Genomic DNA, 22,896 nt, shown 5'->3' with positions numbered 1-22,896 from the left:
ATGGATGGATAGGTTCTTTCTTGCTAAAGGTCTTTGTTTAATTTATTATCTTCCCTGCTTTTCCTCCCCTTCACTGGAAGGTGAGACATTCTGCTTTTACATCCCGGCTGAAATATTAAAGATTAAAACATAAAGACATGCAAATGAAGCAGCCTAGAAGACTGTGAATACCATTGGAAAAATTTTCATATTTATTTCCTTCATTCTCTGTCAACTATGTAACCACTACATATAAAGTAAGAAATGTATAGGAAGACTTACATTTCACTCTTATCATCATGGCTTCGGGCCCAACGGTATGTTTCCGCATAGCCTATGTATTCACTGTACTGTTCAGTGCCTGAAATAATTAATTTATTATTAAACTTTCACATAATTTTCTAATACCTGCCCTTCCTATCTCTTAAGGGAGTTTGGTTAATAAACTTATTCCTTCTATCTGAATATTTTTCACTGGCAAAAGCTAATTTTAAAAGAACACCACATCCTTATAGACAGTCTTCTTTACCCTTAAAGACAAATAAATATAAAAAAAAGAAACAAACACATCAAAACATTTCTGCTTATATTACCTATATAAATAAAGGACACAAATGAATTACAGCTTATTCAACAAAGATGAGAATTCACTGTCTTGCAACTCCTTCCTTTTGATAAGAAACAGCAAGCAAGACATTCTTTTATAAGTATATTTCTCCTATTTTTAACTACAGAACATAAAGATTTGAAAAATACATTTTATACAAATATATTCTTTGCTAAGAAAAGCTAAATTATTATTAACTCTGGGATAGACAATGGAGTTGTCTATCAATATGCAAAGTACTTTAAGAAGTTTTTGAAAAGCCAAATATTCATCACATGAGAGAAGACAGGGAAGGAATAGCACAGCATAGTACAAATTAACATTCATTTAATTAGAACTACCAGCCCCTCTTACAATAATATATTGATAAATAATTAACTTGGATTGGGGTTAGAGCCACAGATGTATTGCAATTTAACTAAAAACATGATTTTGTTTGTTCTATCTCCTCTGGATAACTCAAAAATCACCAGACTTTTCAAGATAAAATCAGAATATACTATAGCCTGCACCAGTGAAAAGCTGAAAACTCTAAACAAAAAAGTCATTTTGACAAAGTATTTTTCCACACTATATATTTCTTTTTTAAAATGATAAAATTAATTGTAACAATGAAAGTTACAGAGGAGTCTGAAGATATTTGAACCCAACTGGCTTGATCTTATACCCATATACCATGTGGAAAGAGAGTGAATCTCCTGGGCGCCTAGGATATTTTTATTAAATTACTCATCAGAGCACCCTGGAAACATGAAAGAGGTCCCTTCTCATCTAGAGAATCAAGGTGCAATAAGAGGAAACATTCATGGCAAAGACATTTTTGAAAGACGTAGGAAGCATTGCGCCCAACAACAACAACAGGACAAATAAAGGAGAAAGGAACTAAAAAGACCGTTCTGCCATGTTAATCCTTGGATCCAAGGTAAGACCAAACATTTCATTTTTCTGAGGTCCAGGTTAACTCAATACTTTTTTGATTAGAATGCCTTTCAATACATAGGTTAACTGAGGTTAAGTAATAGGATGATTGCTGTGATAATCAAGGTCACCTTGGGAGTCTGCTAGACTTGGTACTTCTGGAGTTTTCAATCTGCAAAGTGACTCACAGAGGTGAACTTGTATTTTGTTTTAGGTCACATAAAGAGTTTAAAAATTTCTGACAAGTTCTTATACTCCTGATCATGAAAAGAGTTATATTAGACAGATTTAATAGCCAAAAAGGGTTAGGAGGGAACTGTTCTATCCACTGAGCTAAATAAAACAAGCTGCAAGATTTTTATGATTTTTTTTTTTACCAAATTGACAGCATTTTTTAATTAACACAGAAAACTCACTTTGCTTCCAATTTCTCTAAATTTATTAGCAAAAAGTTGGTTGCAGAAGGTGTTTGTCTCCCTTTATATGTTTCTGAGAAATAATACCACTGTCCAGATTAAGAATCAGGAACCAAAGATGATAAAATCCTGGGGCACAGTTCCTTATTTTTGTCTGGTGTTCAACAAATCAGTTATTCTAAATTCCTTAGATTCTACCTTCAAATGAATTACATTTTCTAGTCAGAGCTTCAAACGGTGAAAATTAAAATTTGCCAAATTCTCAAAAATGAAAAACATGGTCCAAAACACCACAAATTATCATTTCTGTGTCTCATGTTGGGATCCAATCTTGTTTATTCCTTACTGATGGAAACAATATTAGATTTATTTCCCAGTGATATGAGAAATCAAAATAAGAACACATAAATGTTTTTCATCTAAATAAATTAAATTCTTTGACTCCCTATTTAAACACCTTTCAAATTATGCATACTGTCCATGCATACCAGATGCTCTCACAGTTGCTTAAAACTTAAATTTATTGATGAAGTAAATAAAGTAGGGTGAAAATGTGTGGGTAAGAGCTAAAACAAAAAAGAGGCCTGAATGACTTTGCTAGAAGCTTTTTCTTAATATATAATTAAGGAAGAAGTTTCACAGCTAACAAGACATGCTTTTTCCTATGAAGAAGCACCTTAAAGACCACCAGAAACCTAGAAATAAGGAATTATACTATAGGTAATTTTTTTTCCAGGGAACCCACAGGAATTGTTAAGGTTTTAGGAAGAAGTATTCTCACTTCCATTATGACAGAAAATGGGGCTCATAATAACTAGAGGAAAAAATAATGTACTGAGAAATGCAGGAAAAAAATCTACATACAAAGAGTTTTGTCTTTGATAACATGCCTTATATGAAAATTATTAATTTTTACTAGTTAAAATTTATGTTGATAATGATGATCAAAGTTCTCATGTCTTTGAGTCAAAGTTTTAAGAGAAGGGTAGAAAATACTACCCCAAAATGGCAGGAAAAGTGAAGGATTTGGGTCAAGAAACCTGAGAGGCTGATCTCCTACCCTGTTTTGAGTTAGATCATTTTTATGCTATTTAACACTGCCAAGATTATGGAAATAAGTTGATATGAAAGAAACATAATTCAGATGTTCATGGAACAATGAGATAGGGTATTTTCAAATGAACAAAGTGCTACTTTGATTATTATTAAAATCATCATTTTTTGGTATGTATGGGTCAGAGAGAGAAAAAGGGAAGGGGAGGGGAGAGGAAAGAGGGAAGAAGATAGAGAAAGAGATAAAAATCAAAGGAGGGGGTCACGAAAGTGATGGGGTACCTGGGGTCTAACCCAATTTGTAAAGCCAGTTTGTACAATTGTAACTGCAATTTGTATTGTAAAATTGTAACCTGTAAAATCCCTTTCCCAGGCTCAAACTCTGCCCCTTCCCCCTATCTGCACTCCGCCTAGCCAACACCTTGTGACTCCTTTGTTCTTACTGAATTTCTTCATGTCTCCTCCTCTGGCCCAAATACTCCTTTGTCCTTGCCTTGGGTCTCCTCCAGTCTGGCCCAAATCTCATCTAAACTATCTATGCACTAAAGTCACAAGTTCCTCTAGGTAAGCTCTAACCTTTATCTATGCACTGAGGTCCCTTCCATCTAGTCAGCCAGACAATGGCAGCCCTACCCTTTAAAAGTAAAAGCATGCACCCTTCTCACTCACAGGTCCCCCTAAAGGACTCTTGCCTGCTTCTTATAGAAGCGTAACAATAAACTTCTACAACTCTCACTCCAATTAAGCCTGAGACCTTGAATTCTTTCCAGACGCTATTGCAGGTTTTCTGGTCTTAGGTATGATCAGAGTTCCTGCTGAACCTAGAGGGAGCCATCCCTTATCAAAAGGAGAAAGGGGGAAGGAAGAAGGAGGGGGAGAGGGAAAGGAGGAGACAGAAGAACCTTTCTGCTATTAATTATTGTAATAAAAAAGAGTGAGTGCCAAAGTAATAACACTGGTGACATTCAGGAGTAGTAAGTGTTTGTATTCAAGTAGTTTCTCTGGCAGTTTTGCTGAAATGTATGGAATTTTGTGCTTTCTGGGATAGTGGGTCGTATCTGCAGGCAGCTAGTCCATTAAGTGATCAGCATTTTACTTGGCTTAAAAAGCCTTAAGGTATCCAAGTACCTGATTTATATGCTAACAAGGTAGAAACTAAAGAATACCCATCAGGGTGCAGCTCAAGACCTGATGGCCCTTAAACAGCTAGGCAGATATTGCAGAAGGGAATATAGGAGGAAGGAAAAGTTCTGTGGGTACAGTCACTTGAAAGGACTTACAGATATACCTATTGCTCCTCTACTCTTCATCACACAAAAACTATGTGAAGTTTGAGCCCTTTTCCCTAAATCGGTGTTTCCTTAACTGTTAATGCTCACAGTTCTCCTGAGGAGAAACCAGAGCAAATAAGATAATAGCAAATAAAAAAAAAGCACACACAGAGACCATAAAAAAAAATCCTTGGTATCTCTGAACATCCACCTCACGTCTCTGTAAAAGGATAACATTGTCTGGATGAAAGCACTTGCCTGTTTGCATGACCTGTTTCATATTCATTAAAAAGCCTGATGCCAACCAGATGCTCCACAACGATGTCAAATTTAATTTATTTCCAATTTCTTAGACTCTTCTACAAATTCAAGCAGCACAGTCACAGCCATTAGCCCACTGAGTCAAGATACATCATTGAAGGAATGTAATTGATCAGGCAGATAGATTGTGGCACATGGTTAAGACTCTCCTAAGCAGCAAGATGGCTGAAAGCCAGGGATCAAATATGGATGATGAAATGGCCATTTCCATTAAGGGAACATCACATCACAGATATTAATTAGGCGGCACTATAATAAAGTAAAGTGGATTTGAAAAAAATGTGCTGAGTAAAAAGTCACCCTGGCATGTCCTTAGCTAGCAATGCCAAGATCTCAGAAGGTAAGCACAATTAACAGTTCTGCAAACTTATTATGTGTTTAATAAGACCATAGGTAAAATAGAAACCTAACAGAACTACCCAGAGACCCCTTTCAGTATATGTAATGGTGGTCAAGTTCAACTTATCTTCAAAATGAGGAAAAGTTTTAAATTATTTCTTAAAACATTAATAGGAGAAATCATATCTTTGACAAAATTATTACTGGAAGACACTCCCTATAATTCTAAGACTTTTGTTACATACCTACACCAAATGAAATGAGACAGAAAAACTTAAGTTATGTCTGCACATAAATAGTTAACATTTTACCATATATCCCTTTATGGAAATCTTCCCTTGTAATGCCACATTATAATGCTATATTCTTAGAGAATATTTTAACAGTTTGCAGGCTCTGCTAGGTCCTACAAAGCTAGAAAGAATTCATATATGGGCCTCAAGATCTATTGTAAGCGTAAGCATTAAAGGCCAAGCATAGGTTGGCTGCAAGGTGATGAACTTTTCAGCCACAGAAATTCATGAAAATATCTAAGGCGTGAAGGGCCTATGTATGAGTGACACAAACAAAATCACAGATTCGTGAACTATAAATTCACCTTCAAAAGTAATCAAAACCTAAAAAACTGGTCTACAGGTGAAATCCCTGGATAATGAAATGCTATAATAATGAAAAATCCATGTAAACAAAAAGGTTGACATGCCCCAGGCATTAATTTTTAAAAATATTTGACATAAAAAAGTTTCTACTCAGCTAAAGCTTTCGGGTGGGCAGTTCTTTACATTCCTTTTAATAGGATATGCTAGAAATTCAAAGTATTTAGTCATTCACTGAATAAACATCAACTTCTTGATATTCTTACTTTCTCTTACTTCACACTTTCCTCCTTCTTACATCATTCCAACTTATAGAAAGGTAGATCCCTGTATTATCCATACAAAATGGTCCATGAAGCCTATGGGGCAGCCCAAAAGTGGATAAGGAGAGGCTAAAGAAGCATCATATAAGCCCAGGTAAACTTCCATTCTCCTCACCTAGACTATCTTTAATTCCAAACAAAGAACTTTGGTAAAGCTATTTCAAGACATCTGCTAAAAGTAGGAATACCACTGGAGAAGAAAGAGGTCCAGTAAATACAATGCAGATTCTAAGAATAGACTACGCTGACACTAGCCCCACTCTGACATTTTTTTCTAACCTCAGGCAAGTCACTTCATTTTTCTTTGCTTCCCATGTCATGTGACAGGGTACAATAGGGTCCTACAAAAGACTTCACAGGAATGGAAGCAATAATTGAGAAATAATTTCACAATGGTTACTAAAATGATATGGGGCACCTTATGACAAAATCCTTTGGGCAACAGGTGTAAATAATTCTCCTAAGGGCTAATTACAGATGGATCTATGGCATAATATGGTCTTAGGAGTGTTATCTGTCAATATAAAATGTTCCAAAGTAAATCCTCTAAGAGTGTAGGATTGGTTTTGCCTCCGTCCTTCAGCTTACTTCTTTGGAAAATGCTCCGTTCATGCTCAGTGAAACTCTCCAGATGGGGCTGTCTCTCATTGTGCTTGATGGAAATAACAATAAACTAATTTTTTTCTAGGGCAATTGTTATGCCTCCTAAATCTAATCTGGTAAAATGGGATGGATTCCAGAAGAAACTGGAAAACTGCTTTTGTAGAAAACAGAAATATCAACTAATGGTGACTGATTATGCCTTTTACTTGAAGACTGTTTTTCACAATGATCTTCAGTAAAAGGCTTAAAATAGCTAGGGTGGATAGTTAGAAGTCTCTTAGGAACTCTTGAGTAATAAATGACTTTTACTTGTCTTGTCAGCTAGCAGTTACTCACTTTTTAGTAGATAATTCACAACACCCCCCCACACCCCCGAAAAATCCTATGATACACTGACCATCTCCTTTGAAAAGAGGTTTAAATGGATAACAAAATATTACTTAAAATCACAGTATTAGATCATTTTTAACCTTTGACATAAGTCACAAACATGTTTTTGGCCCCATAATTAAATACAAATGTATATTATTCTTTTAAATATATGCTTTACTCTTTAACCAAAAAAAAGATAAATACCAGAGTTTGGGGAAAAGGGATGAAAAAACACCATAACTGGTCTATTACTTTTGCCTCCTGAATCTGCCATATAAAATTGTTTGAATTTTTTCAAATATTGTAATTTTTATATATCTTTTACTATCACCTTGGATTAATTACAAAATTAACTAGGTAATTAACACATTCACAGACTGATATGGAATCTTTAAACGTTATCCACTTCTTACAAGTGCATCAGGCAATTTATAAACATCCTCTTACTAATTCTCAACCCCCCAATTATAACTAAACTATACTCTTCCTTATAAATGGAAAAGTTCAGAAAGGGGTTAACTGAAATAATTTACTCAAGGTTTGAAATAAAAGTTGCAACAATTTTCAAAGCTCAAAAGTCTAGGACTTCGGAATAAAGGATGAATAAGCCTCATGCCAATGGCACAAACTAGTTACAAACTAGACTTTTATCTCTATTCTTTGTAGCAGGTCTTTAAGAAAAGGGAGAAGCATTACAAAGATTTTGCAGGGTCTATCTAGCACTAACCTGTGATGATAAGACATTCATTGTGATCCAGCACCTCTGTGATGAGTCGTGATACAATCAATTCAGGGTTGATTAAAAATCTGATTTCTTCTTGTACCAGCCCTGCACTGGTTACACCCCCTCCAACAAAGCGATTAGCAAAATCCACCTATTAGGAATAATGTCGTCAGTTTTATATGCATAAGATGGCCTCAAAATCCACATTAATAAAATAAGCTGCCTCTAAGGACCAATTTCCTTCTCATCCCCCCTAAAAAAAGCAAAAATTTCCAAACTATAAACTTGACCATGGAGGAGATACTGCAAGGAGCAACAAATGAGTTAAGACATTTTTCCCCAGAAGATTTCAATAAGCATATTCTCTTTTATTTTGATTAGTTAACTTACCTATTCAGTTCTCAGATCTCAAACCATTATGGAGCTGAAAGCGAAGCTAAAATTCCAATCTATAATATAGGCTCTAGTATAAGGCTATATTTGGGCCCCAGGAACAATATATAGAGGAAGTACTTTAATTGGAAAGCTTTATTTCTGTAGGGGTTAAGTACAGGTATTTGTACTTTTATATCTACCTTTTTCTCAATTTCCCTGTATATATTTTACAAAACTTTCATAAATTATAGCTTTCTGTATCAAACACAGCAATCAAATGCCTCATTGTCTTACAGCACTTTTAACTCAGTGATTGACCTTGCTTCATGCTTCTCCTGTAAGAATATCTTGCAAGAGGAATTTCTGCCTTTCTGAATATAACCTAAGAAACCACGGTCTGAATGGATGTTTCAAACCCTTAATTACCTCCCACCTTCAAAGAATCAAGAAACCATTTATTATCAAAACAAAAAACAAATGCATTATTTTTTAAGGTAGTTCAGGGTTTTTTTTATGAGAATGATATTCAAAAAAACCATGAACAAACCTGAGTCATGTCCTTCTTAAAAGTTAAGCTGGTAGCATTCATAGATAACAATAACTGGCATTTATGCAGTGCTTTAACATTTGCAAAAGGCTTTACAAATATTAGCTCATTCTATCTTCCCAACAACATTAGCAGGAAGGTATTGTCACCATTATCATCATTGTCACCGTCATCATCATCAACCACCATCATCATTTCAACTTGCTTTCAGATGAAAGGCATAAATTTTTTCTTTTTCTATCCTATTAAGCAATTTAAAATAAAATTAGAATTTTAAGGTTTTTTTTTAAATAGTGGAATAAAATCTTTAATTTTTATTTTCAGAGGAAAAAAGCTTGTGAAGGAACAAACCAACTCAGCAACTGAGGGATGGCAAAAAAACACAGCCTTCTACCCTAAAGGGGAATTAGAGGAGTACTGGAAAATAACCATGTCCTAAATTCTTGAAATTAGTTGTTCTAATTCCTCTCTCTCTCTCTCTCACACATACACACCATGTATATGTATTAGAATTTTTTTTATGTTTTATTAAGTCATTGTTGAAAGGAAGATAAGTATCTAACATTTATTGAACCTTCTCTTAAATAAATTTGTACCAATCAACAAATATTTATGGTTCACTTACAAGATACCAGCTTTTCTCTAATATTCTATGACTATGACTACCTGGTGGGGGCTAAATTTTGCTTTTATGAGAATGAGGTTCAGGACTGTCAGAAACAGAGAAAGATTTACAACCAAGCTGATTATACTTTGATATAAAGTGACAAAAAAAAGTTACAGTATACATCATTCATTCCTTGAGTAAAACAAAAGCATATCTAATTTTGCACAGAAACCAACAAACTCAACACAATAGGTCTGACAGCAGTGATTTTTCTTGAAATAGTTTTTAAGACACTCTCTGTTACTTACAAAAACTATATTAATATGAGGTTCCTCTAATTCAGGAATATGTATAGCACAAGCAAATGTGAGTACTTTCATATATTTAGTGAGCTATTTTCCAAGTCATTCTAAAGGAACATGTTCAGTTTTTTGGCTTGTGAAGGAAGAAAAAGAAAGGAGTGACAATATTGCTGAGAGGTTTGGTTATCGTCATTCAGCTAAATGCAATTTATACAAAATACAAGAAGGTTTCTACCACTGATGTATAAAATTCCCCTGCTCTCCTGGGGCATGGTGGGAGAGAGAACAATTAGCAGTGGGAGAAGCATTTAAGCCATTCTTTTAATCTACCTTTATTTCAGTTTAGGGTCTCACGTGAGCTCCAAAGACTCATTCATCTTTAATAAATTCCAAGGAAAAGGGAAAAATCCCAACCCCAAATGTTAAATAATTCCTCTTTGAATTGTACTGCAATAAAAGGTCAGCATTCCTGGGGTGCTAATTTGCAGCTGCTTTGCTTTATTTCAAGTGGAATGCCTACCAAAGGAACCTTACACCCCTGAATATAACCTAACTCTCTTCTTTCATCTTTTTATTACCTCTCAAATTACCTACCACATCTGGTCTGGCCTTAATCATCTGTCAAAATCTTGACCTTTTAATTAACCAGTTAAACTTTTTACCATTTTTAATTTTTTAATCCCTTGCCCCACTACCCTATGGCTACTCATTCCTTTCTAAACTCTAGTTCTGGACTACTCCCTTTATCCATCCACCCCCTCTGCCGTAATCTGCTGCCCAAGTCCACTACAAATTAATGTTATCCAACCTCACCTGGGCCTTCACTGATACCCATTAATCATTCTACTTTTCCCTGATGACTCTCTCATGCTCCTCACAGAATCTACCTTCACCTTTGCTCTTTGGGACATCTACATTACCCATCAGCTACCCCTCTCTCAGCAGAAGACCTCATCTCAGCTTAACTGAAGAAAACCAAAGTTCCTTCTCCTCCTTCTCGAAGTCACACTTCTAAGCACCCCAGCATCTTCCTCCTTGTCTTCTTTGTTCCAGTCTCAGATGATGAGGGAGCCCTTCCCCTTGCCAATACCAACTCCTCTACTTAGGACTTGCCCTGCTTCCCTGGGAGTGTATCCCTTTAATCATGCCCTCTTTAATTTTCTTTCTCTCTATATCCACTGGCTCCTTTCCTGTCACTTTTAAATGTGTCCAGATCTCTCCTCTCCTTAAAATACTTCCCCTAGACCTTCAAAAGCTATTAGCTTGTATCTTTTCTCTCACCTCCTACTCACTGTCCAGCTTCATGAAATCTAGCTTCCATCCCCAGCACTTGACAGAAACTGCTCTAAAGTCACCACTAATCTCCTTAGGACTAAATTCAACCATCAGTTGTGTGTCCTCCTCCTTCTTGACTTCCCTGCCACACTTAACACTACTCATCATTCCCTCTAAGTTCTCCTCCATGGTATTTCATGATTCTGTTCTGTTGTGGTTGTCCTAGATGTCAGAACAATCCTTCGCAGTCTCCTTCACAATTTCATCATTCCCATCCCACACCCTACATGTGATAGTTCTCCAGGACTCCATTCTGGGTTCTCTTCTTTTTTTTCTCTACATGATCTTGGAAATCTTTTCAGCTCCTGTGGATTCAACGATCATCTCTTTGCAGCAGACTATAAAATCTATAAATCTAGTCCTCCTCCCTCTTCTAAGTCCTACACTGTCAATTACCTAATGCACATTGTACCTGCATGTCCCAAAAGTATTTCAAACTCAAAAAACAAACAAACAAAAAAAACAAACTCATTATCTTCACCCTTAACAAAGTTTTCTCTTCCCAATTTCCCCGTTTAGGTACTACCATTGTCTCAATCATTCAATGTTTGCAAATCCTAGGTTAAGTGAGAGGCAGCATTATGCAAAGGATAGAAAAGGGAACACTAGACTTAAAGTAAGCAACACCTGGGTTCCAATCCCTACTCAGACATCTCCTGTGTCCAATCACTTGCCTACTGTGCACCACAGTGCCCTACTTTGTAACATGATCGAGTTGACTGTGATAGTCTGTAAGGTCCCTTCCAACTCTACATCTATGACCCTGAGATCCTCTGCTCTTTTCTCACTTCCTTCCCTGCCCTTGTTCAGCCCCGTCTGACATCTCTCACATCATTCCCCCTACTCTGTACTCTTGTCACCCCAGCTCAATGCCTAATTGCTCTTCTCAGGTTGCCCGAACCCAGCTTTTCCCTTTTCTAATCCAATCTCCATATGGCTACCAAATGGACATTCCTAAAACACAGGTGTGACCCTCTAGCCTCCTACTAAAGACCCTTAATAAAAGAAGATTCAGTGGCTCCCCACTGCCTTTAGGATTAAATACAAACTCCTCTGCTTGACACTGGAAGGCCTTCATAATCTGACTTCAGTTTATCTTTACAGAGGTGATTACATATACTCCAGGCACACTGGCCTCTTTGCTGCTCCCCAACAGAAGGTAAAATCTTCTACCTCTACACCTTTGCATATGCTATGCCCCCAAGCTTGGAACACTCTCTTCCTCAACCCCACTGTTCAGAATCCTTTGCTCCTGTTGAGAAGGCTTTCATGACTCCCCAGTTATTGGTGTCCTCCTTTCCCAATCACTGGATTTGATTTGTATGTATCTCTTCTATATGGGAACATGCTGTAGCTTCTAATATCATATAAGTTCCTTGAGGGAACAGACTTATCTCATGTTTGTTTTTGTACCCCCAGCACCCAGTACAGTGCCTTGTACATGGCAGTCACTTAATAAACACTTGTTGGCTGATTATAGTCTTAAGAAAAGGATGGGGAAGGGTGATGTGTAGGTCAAGTAATAATGAGCACCAACTTAGAATCAATAATTTAACCTGGCCTGTCAAAAAAGGAGGATAAGATATGTAGGCAAATAAACATCTAAAAAAGGAATTCCTAAAAGATTCAATTATATCTCAAATATTAGTTCAGGTAGCTAGGTGTTATAGTGCATAGAGCAATGGGCATGGAATCAGGAAGATTTGAGTTGAAATCCAAACCAAATCACTTCCTAACTTTGTGGCAGTGTATGACTGCTTCATTTTTCTTCATCTATAAAACAGGATAATAAAAGTACCTAACTCCCAGGGCTGATGGGAAAATCAAATGAGATAATAATTGTAAAATGCTTAACACAATGCCTGGCACATAGTAAGCATTATATAAATGTTACCTATGATTATGATTATTATAACTGCTAGCTGGACAAGAAGAAAAAGTGATTAAAAACTGACCATGATTTCCCTCCTAGCAACATATTAACTTAATTAATTCTAAAAGGCCATTCTAAAATAACTAGTTTCATCATACCTTTTAAGAAAAAATACATAATAATTAGAAAAAGAACACAGAACAGGACCCTTAATAAAACCATTAAGTAATTCTCAAATATCAACCTGTACTAGTAAGTTAAATTAAGCCAATATAAGACCACATCCACTTTCCTACCCCTCAAAAAAGCATGTCATAAAATGCCAGCCCTTTTCCTGTAAAAATGCACTATTTTACCAGTTTCTTTCATAACCCTGAATACTTCTCAAGTATCTAAGAGAGTGGATTCTTGTTCTGGTAGGATTTGGACTATATAGCCTCTGAATGCCCTTCTAACTATGAGAGTCTGTGATAATGTTAATGTATGTTCTACTGGATGTGAGGAATAGAAGCCAAAATACATGCTCATCTCTCAATTGTGAGACTGTAAAAAAGTAACTACAAATGAAAAGTTCACTGATGATGTCATAAAAATGATAAAGCACATGGAGAGTTTCAATTTGCAATTTTTCTTTCCCAAAGAAAACAGTAACATAGTTGGAAAGGAATGGGGATAATGACTGTGAAATAAACTAAATCAATGTCTCTAAAAAAAAAAAAGAAAAAAGATGTTGAGAAAAATATGCTCACTGCCTCAAAATAAAACGATTGCTAGATATGGGAGAGAGGTCCCCCTTATCAATCCGTTTTAGCTGACTGGCTCTAAAACCAAAACACAGCAGTCGGCAACACAGGAGCATCTCAATCTGGTCAACAGCTAGGGCAGAACAACTATGGAGAAAAAAGGAAAAGAAACCGCTTGCTGACAACTTGTCAAGATTACACCCTAGAAACTCCACCACTGTCAGTCTACAATCAGCATCTGTCTGAACCGAGAGGCAGAGGCTACCCAGATCTGGGGGTTTTCTGTCAAAGGTTTTTTCTGAATAGGCACAGATGAGAAACACAGAGGGTGATCTGGCCAGTATCAACATTACAAAGGCTGTCAAAATGACTCATTTTGTTGTTTCTATTCAGTCATTATACCTCACAAACTGAAAATCAATTCTGGGTATACAGAAAAGAGCGAAAAATTCCTTCTCTCTGAAATCAGCCAAAAGAGAGGGACTCAGACCCATTTCTGTTATCATTCACGTACCTGTAGCATGCCTTGTCCATTTCCTTCTATGGTACCTTCATAAGTTACGTGTAACCGAGTTAATTTTTTTTCACACCTACAATTAAAAAGATTTTCCTTTAAGTCTGTGAAAGAATTTTTCACCAAATGCAAAGAGACTACTATCATGCTTCTGTCTTTTTTTTTTAAACAAGCCAAATGGTGTATGTGAAGAGATTCAATAAATCCCACGTGATTTTCTCTGTAGCCCTCTTTTCATTAGTTTGTTAATTATATTTTTGTTTTTGGTGAAAATGAAGGCCACAGAAATTCTGATCTACTGTATTCTTTTATTCATAAGGTTGTTAAATTGACTTACTGCCTTTAAGTCATCCAGAAAACATAATCATTCTCCCCTTTCATAAAGAACAATCACTGACATGTTTACCTAGGCTGAATTTAAATTAAAACCAAAGATGTTTGAATTCAGCCACATATTAATATTATTTTTTCTGTTTTCCATTTCCTCAGGAAACTATGAGTTATGATAAAGAGAAATAGACTACCTTAGCACAGGATATTAAAAAGCCAAACTACTGTAATGATTAAGGAAGGCATAATGTAGTAAAAAGAGCACTAAAATCATAGATCTAGAGCTGTAAGGGCCTTAGAGGGCATCTAGTCCATCCCATTCATTTTACAGATGAAGAAACTGAGACTCAGCAAGGATAAATGACTTGCCCAGTCATCCAAGTAGTGAGCCCAGAGATAGGACCTGAACTCATTTCACTTGGCTCCAGAGCTGTGCCCTCCCCAGTATACCTTGTTGCCTCCCATGTTAGGAATCAGAAAGCCTGGACTCATACCTCTACTTTGCTACTTACTACACATATAATTGTCACCTCTGAGATTCTATTTTCTCATCTGTAAAAAGAGATTAAACTAAATTATCTCTTGAGTTCTCTTCCAGTTCTAAATCCTGTAATTTTATACATAAGAACCAATTCCTATCATTCAAAGTTCAACTGAAATGCTAATACCTCCACAAAGTTTTCCCTGATTCTTTCCTTCCAAATCAGTAATGACTCTTACTCCCAACTTGGACCTCACCCTGGGGTGGGATGGTTAATATTTAAACAATCGACTTCCCCCAAATTTTTTAAAAATGAATTCAACACACATCTTTAAGTTTAATACGCATTATTAACATTTTCCCCATTACTTCCTTATTTTGAACAACAAACCAAGCTGATTTGTAACATTTGTCAATTTCTGAGGTATAAATGTTCACACTGAAAATCTAACAATCAACTCATATGAGCTGGTATGAACTGGTTCTGGTACACCCCTAATTACCTAACACTTTTTTCTGGCCTCACTTATGTACTTACAATGTACTACTTTATACTACAGTCATCTATATGTGATATATTCCCAACTAGACTTTAAGCTCCATGATGTCAAGGTCTCTCTTAACTAAGTCACAAATCTCTCTCAGAATCAAACATAATGCCTTGCATAGTGGGCACAAAAGAAATGCCTGACGACTTGACTCGCTGAATGATAAATGACTAATGACATTTTCAAAGTCATGTAGAAAAGGCTACAGGATGGGGATATGACCAGAGCAGACAATCATTACTGAATATCATTGCTCTGTTCCTCTTTGGTTTCAATGAACACCAAATACATGTACAAAATACCTTCCATGCAGTCAACCAAGCCCTTATAATACATAATGGACAAATAAGATCAATAGATATCATGAGTTCATTGGAATATTAATTCCAATTGTGTCATCAATTTTCAATGGCTAGGGTTGATAATCCCCAAAACTAAGATACTGATAAAAATAACACAGTAAAGTAGGAAGAGAGATGGAACTGGAGTTTGAGAATAAGGGTTCAAATTCTAGCTCTTACATTCATTATCAATTCTCCTAAAATCTCAAGGTTACACCTGTAAAATAAAGAGACTGGATCAAATAATCTCTAGGTTTTCTTATAGCTCCAAATCCATGATCCTATGTTTGTCTGAGGGGCTCCAATTATTTATCAGCATATCATCAATTATCTATCTCTCTCCTCTTCTTATGTTTAAAGGGAAAAAGTCTTATACTTGGTAAGCAGCTACAAGCTTGTTCACCCCTCTGCCCTACTCCTTAATAATCAACACTTGCTCCATGATACTTGCAGGGGAATACCAACTTTGATTCAGCATATTGAGAAGTTTTCTAATCTCTCTATGCCTTATTTATAAATTGGATAGTGCTGAGGGCTGAAAAGGCCAATTAAAAAAAAAAAGTTTTCAAAAGTATGCCAAGTTAAAGCTTCTGTTATGAAATAGAGAGAGGTCTATTAGTCCAGAAGGAAATCTTACAAGATTTATCCAATGGCAAACAGTAAATGTGCTCTGAGAGGAAATTTTCTAGTATTGCTGCCACACTGATGGCAGCTACCCTGACCCATTTCTGGCATGTCTGTCTTTCCTCTCCTCCCCTGCCACAAGGGGGTAAGGGAGGAGACAGTGGACCCTTCTCACCTCTTCATGTTTCTGTATCAGCTGGGTGACAGGGACAGCCAAGTAACTTGAGAGCAGCAGGGACTCCCCTATGTCTATAGTTAGTCTGTGTTAATTTGCTATTTCTTAATAAGTCTCTATTTTAACTTTATACTAAGACAGCAAAATTTAACTTTAAGTAAGAATATTGTTTAACAAACATTCTATTTCAAAAATGCCGTATTTTTCTTAAGCTACCGTCAAATGAGTCCTTCTCTAAAGTAAGCATAATTTAGAGAAATAAAAATTATATATATGTATATATACATACACACACACGAATATAAACATGAATGATGTACAGTATTCACAGGTAAACTGCTTTATGTAATCTTTACAATGGGCAGGGTTAAAAACTCATTACTATGAACTGATTTCTTGGAATTAATATACAAACCAAAATGTCAAACATTAATTGAGCATCTAGGACTTGCAAAGTTCTATACTGTGTTCAGTTTCTCAGTATCCACAGCCATGGCAATGTCTAGTTTCCAGGTGTTAAATAATAACTTCCAAAATAGCCCCAAGGATCCTAGATAGTAATTCCTAGAATCATAGTGACAGTCCTATTGAGACTGCGTCATGAGATACAGGGGTGACATAATTGATATTTACTATGCTTGCATAGAATGACGATATTGCTAAAGTTAACCTGCGAGCTTAATGTTGGCAAAATGCCTTCTTTGTCTGTTGCCCTACAAAACAAATGGGCATGGTCAGTGAGTGGGGAACCCATAGGGGAATATGACAGTGTAATGCTGTGTGTAGCTCAACCAGCCTCCACTGAGGCTTGAAGGGATTTAGGGGAGTACACAAGCTGCGCCTGTCTCGATTGACCCCATTGAGACGTAGGGGTAGTTGCCCTCGCTACTCGCTGCCCCTGTGAGAAGGGTTATTAGGGAATGTTGCAGGAGCTGATGCTCCCATTATCAGCAACCCTTAGAGAAGACTAGACTTGAATAAAGGAAGATTATTAACCCCTCTGAAGCTGTCTTCCTGTCCTTCCTGTCTGACTAAATCAAGAGTGAACCCGTTAAGAAGCTGAAGTCTGAAAACTCCAGTACCTCCTGTGTGTTATCTGTGAAACAACTATACATACTCTTTAACTTAGCTTTGAAAATGAAATTTAGGCGTTTCAATAAGCAGGTTGATTCTCATGATTCTCTAATCATTTCAATGATAAAAATACTGTACATCTGTGAAACACTTCACTACATCCATAGATTGTTATTTTTATAACTTAGCACAATGCCTGGCACACAGTAAGACTTAATAAATGTTTACTGATGGGTTTAGTGACTATTCTTCCCATTTTAGAGAGGAAAAACCAGGTTCCTATGATCAGAGGATCACAAGCAGACCTGAAGGAACCTCAGGATCACTTAGTTCAATCCCTTCAGAGAAGGTTAACTAATATGTTCAACATCACAGTGACCTAGTATGGGACAACAAAAGGATTCAAACTCAGATCCTCAGAGTCAAGGCTCAGTGCTCTCTCCACGTACCACAACAAATCTCTAAGAAAATATTCCTTACCATAACTAGAAATAGTAAGACCCACTTTGGAGTGCTGGGCTCATTTCCAAGAATGACATTTTAGAAATGACACTGAGCATCAAAGGAAATGAAAATAGTCTAGAGAAAGCAAGAGGCAGGATCACAGAGCAGTCACCAATCCTTTGAAGGGCCATTACATAGATGGACAATTCATATCTATATAGGATCCAGTGGGAAAGTTAAGTACAAGTACTATTATGCCCATTTTGTAGATGAAGAAATGACAACTTGGTTGAATGTGTCTTGCCCAGGGACACAAAGCCATTATGCTGGACCTTAAAGTGGAACTCAGGTCTCTCCTAATTCTAAATGCTACACTCTGTCCACTACACTAGTAGTGTCAGATTCAAACAGAAATGGATCTGGGCTGCATATTCTTAGTAAACCACAAATTAACATCTATGTTGCATTATATTCTTACTTATTTTGCTAACCACTTCCCAGTTATGGAGGGAGGTATTCTGGGGGGTGTCTGTCACCTCTGCACTACATCAGGCTGCCTGCCAATGGATTATATTTATTTAGAGTTATTGCAGAGCACAAAATGAGGACGAGGCTTAAGGTAAATAGAGATGGACTTTAGGCAAATACAGCTATTAGAGTAACATATAACAGCTGCACTGAGCCTTTTAGAACACTGTGTACAAAGAAGTTTCTAACAATTATAGAGCTATCACAAAATGGCACGGTCTGTTTTATCAGGTGGGTATATGTGTCTACAGGGTGAGTGTGTGTGTGTGTGTGTGTGTGTGCACATGCGCGTGTGTGTATATAACTGAAAGAATGAGAGGTAACAAGGCATAATGTAGGCACAGTTGGCCTTAAAATCAGGAAGACCTGGGTTTAAGTGCAGATTCTCAAACAGTGGTTTTGTGATTCTGAACATATCACTTAACTTCAAGGCCCTAAGATGATATACATAACAGAGAAAGCACTGGCCTGAATAGTAGGTGTGTCATCACCTAAGGAATTCCTTATTCAAATGAAAAGTCACAGGTCGGTCCCCATTCCTACATACGAAATAAGCTGTCTTACAAAGTGTGCACATGAACACCATCAATCAATCACGAAGCATTTAGTGAGTGCCCACCACGTGCCAGGCACATGCTAAGTGCTCACTAAGTGCCAGGGATACCAAGAAAGGCAAGAATGTGCCCTGACCTCCAGGAGCACAAAAACGAATGAGACAACTTCCGCGTCTGCCTGTCTCCATCTTCCCCCACATGTCATGCACATGTGCATGGACATATGTAGTGTGTACGCACACACACAATGCGTGTGTGTCCGTGTGTGTGTATGTGTACAACGTGCCTAGGTGGTGTGACAGATGGTGTGAGGGGCAAGCTCAAAGTCTACTCCTGACATTTAGTAGCAAGCGGTTGAATCTGCCTCAATTTGCTCAACTGTAAAATGTGGATAATAAAAGAGTTGTTTGTGAGGATTCAATGAAACATCTGTAAGAAATTAGAACCTGTCTGGCACATGGCAGGTGTCTGATAGATGCCTGTTCCTTCTCACATATGTACGTGTGTGTATATATGCATACACATGCATAATGAGCTCTTTATCAATAGAAGCATCCCAGAAGAGACTGGAAGCCATTTGTCAGGGATGAAGGAGGTGACCTGTGCCTTTGGCTGCAGACTCCATTACGTGTTCTCTAATGTCTTTTCAAGCCCCTACTATCATTCTAAAATGCCTTCCTTATTTTACCTCGCCTGCCTTTTCCTTGTTCAATATTTCCTCCCCTTTATTAATCACTTCAACCACTCAACCATGGCTGAGCTAGTGCTCTCTTTCAAACCAACCTCAGTGTCACCACCTCCTGGTAAGAAGATTCCGAGTCCTTCCGGTGCCCCATCCTAATGCAGCTGCCCTTTGCCCTTCAAATGAGGGCAATTCCAGTGACATAATGAAGAGCTAATTTTACAATGTAAATTTCAATTAATATCAATAGTAATAGTGTACTACAAAAACTAAAAGCATCAGCATAGGCACAACGGTGACAGCTATAGGACTGGGTAGAAGAGTAAGCTTTTGGCCTAATAATACTTGTAAATTTAATGCCTGTAGGGGTTTACACATTACAGACATTAAGATCGTAGCACTAGAGATACACTTTATCATTAATGAAAGTTTTAAAATTTGGGCTTTTATTCACATCTCCATATGTGTGTATGTGTGTGTATATCACTATATTTTGCAATATTTATTTTAAGTGATTCTACTCTCCAAATACAACTGGATCTTAGAACTCATGTAGCACAGCCCCCTTCATTATCCTTAGCTCCTTCCATATAGGTAGTCTCATCATTTTAAACAGAAAGTTGTTCCAGAGACAGAATTAAAACCAACAGGTGGGAGAAATTACGGGGTGTTGCTTGGTGGTTCAAAAGAAGAAAAAAAGAATAACTAGAACTGTCCAAAAATGGAATGTGCTGCTTAATGAGAAAATGAGCTCAGTGCTGTTTAAGGTATTCAAGCATAGGCATAATGGTTATCTTCCAGAGCAGTTAAAAAAGGGAATCCTCTCCCCCTCTATCCTCCCATCCCAAGAGGGATGCTCCTTGAGAGATGGTTTTTTTTTTACTACATCTTTATATAACTATATCTAGTATATAAAAGTGCTTAAAATGCTTCTTGAATTGAAATAAAAATAGTGGGTAAAAGGTTAAAATGATACCTTCCAAATCTAATATCCCAAAACCAAATCAACACATTTATTCTTCTAGGCAATTTGGGACAATCAAACATAAGTCAAACAGGTCCTTGCTTTTAAGGCTCTTACTGTCTAGTACAGGAGACAGCATTTATATATTTGCAAATATATAAATCAAGGCCAAATGACCTAAATGCACAATAGCACCAAAGAGCTATGGATATTTAGAGGAGGCAGATAACACTTGTGATTAGAGAATTATGGAAAGCTTCATAGAGGAGAAGGTGGCTAAGTCAGGTCTTAAAGTAGAAAGAGGCAGGAATTTGAAGGGAAGGAAGGGAGAGTTTATATTCTAATTGCAGATAATCACATGAGCAAAGGTAGAGAAGTATTAAATTATGAGACATTTTCAGGAATAGTGAGCAATCTAGTTTAACTGCATGTGAAGAGGAATTTTGGGAGAAGTCTGGAAAGAAAGGTTAGGGCCAGATAATGGAGGATCTTGAACACCAGAATAATCAAACTTAAGGAAATGGGAAGCCAAGGTACCTTAGCAAGGAAGTGACGTGGTCAAAGTTCTGCTTTAGGAAGACTGACCTGAGAACAATATGGGGGATACAGTAGTAGGTAGAAATAGTAATGGAAGCAATATTAATGAGGACGTGATTCCAATAGTCCAGGAAAGATAATGAGGTCTAAACTTGGATTGTGGCACTAGAAATTGTTAGAAAGTGAAAGATAATACCACTGTCAGAAATTGAAACCCAAATGGATTAAGGGCTGGAAGTAGATGGGGAGGGAGGTAAAGGGACCTTGTAGCTATAAAGCTCTATGATTCTATGACAAGAAATTTTTTAGTCCTTGTGCTAAATAGTGATGCTATTAATAGACACAGGCAATATTCTTTACCTTTCCCATTCTGGAAAATCTTGAAGACTCTGTCTTGTAAATGTCACCAAGCCAGTAGGTTCTATAAAAGCAACAGAAGAAAATATACATATATCAACATACCACAAGTTTCAACTTGAAGAAATTTGTTCTTTGGATTATAAGCAGGCTTAACAATGATTAGGGATCTGACTAAGGAAGTCAATAACAATAGAGACAAAACATGCTCTTCCCTTTAAAATATTGTCATTTTGAAACCCCAGCTTTCTAAAATTCCCTTCCACAGTATAAATTATCTACAAAAATACTACACAAAATAAATAATCTATAAATAAATTCAAGCAAAAAGAAGTCCTAGCAATGGGATTTGGTTACTAATTGTATTCATATTTTTTTAAATTAAATTTTAAACTAAGTTACAGTTTTTAATGGATGCTTCTGGGTCAAGGCAGAAAAATCAAAGGTTAAAAAATAATGCAGTTCCAACAGCTGAATAGGAATGCTGATGTATATCAAGAGATTTGCAAGGAGAAAGAAAAAGAATCTATCCTAAATGATCCAACAACTTCACAGGGAAGGAATAAAAGAAACATTCATAATCCAGTAAATGCTATTTTACAAGAGATGCCCCTTTTGATTTTAAGAAATAATTTCTGAAAAATTAAGTGATAACCACAAATATATCATCTACACAAAAGGTAATTAAATTGATTCAAAGAGTAGAATGAATAAGCTCTACCATTTCTAGTTATCTTCTGTTTAACTTATTAAAAAAAGTTTTCATACAATGAGATAAGTCAGAGGCTATTAACTATAATGGAGGCTATAGTTATATACTCCAATAAGGGCTTGCTAATTATTGCATTCCTAGTATGCTTCCTCATTTTAAAAATTCTCAATCACAAGCAACAATATCTCAATAATCACACACTGAAGTTGCACTGGAAAATTCAATTTATGAACGGAGCTTAAAAAAATCTTTCTTTAGAAACAAACACTGTCAATCCTTTTTTAGATGAATGGATAAGCTTTAAGTATTTATATCTACAAAGGAAGTAGGTAATCATACTGTTCAATCCCTGGATAAACAGTCTTTTTAGATACTAATATTGTTCTATTGTCTGTTTTCCTTGTCCATTTAATGGAGAGATAAGAAATAATGTTGTTAACTTCCAATATTAATACTAAGAAGAAGAGAAATTCATAGCTGTATATAAACTGGCAGAGGGACAAGCAAGTCCAAAGAAAGTCAGGAAAAATAGGCCTTTGGACAAAGTCACTGATGAAAGTACCAATACAGTACCACACAGTATCAGGCTTATACAAAATATACAATTTCCTCTAAGAAATATAATATTTTATTTAATTAATTATTCCAGTTTAAAAAATCACTACATATATTACTAGGTTATAAATTTTTAAATAATTAGAATGTAGTATACAACATTAAAAGTACA

At 36.4% G+C, this 22,896-nt stretch overlaps 1 protein-coding gene across 2 annotated transcripts in view; it reads right to left on the bottom strand.

Moving 5' to 3' along the window:
• The window catches only part of PARG (poly(ADP-ribose) glycohydrolase), a 131,055-nt gene that overhangs the window by 28,205 nt on the left and 79,954 nt on the right, over positions 1–22,896 (bottom strand). For both annotated transcript variants that reach the window (XM_069067222.1, XM_069067223.1), the window contains exons 11-14: positions 21,461–21,521; positions 13,819–13,894; positions 7,526–7,673; positions 262–340 (exon numbers count right to left, since the gene is read on the bottom strand). In XM_069067222.1, coding sequence (XP_068923323.1) covers positions 262–340; positions 7,526–7,673; positions 13,819–13,894; positions 21,461–21,521 — 364 coding nt within the window. The remainder of the gene's footprint in view (positions 1–261; positions 341–7,525; positions 7,674–13,818; positions 13,895–21,460; positions 21,522–22,896) is intronic.

This window comes from Petaurus breviceps, unplaced genomic scaffold, assembly GCF_028583685.1.
Source record: "Petaurus breviceps papuanus isolate PSGF00001 unplaced genomic scaffold, PetGlider_PUasm1.0 90740, whole genome shotgun sequence".
NCBI classification, from domain to species: Eukaryota; Metazoa; Chordata; class Mammalia; order Diprotodontia; family Petauridae; genus Petaurus; species Petaurus breviceps.
The sequence above is the reverse complement of the archived record's forward strand: the minus strand, read 5'-3'. Positions and strand labels throughout refer to the sequence as shown.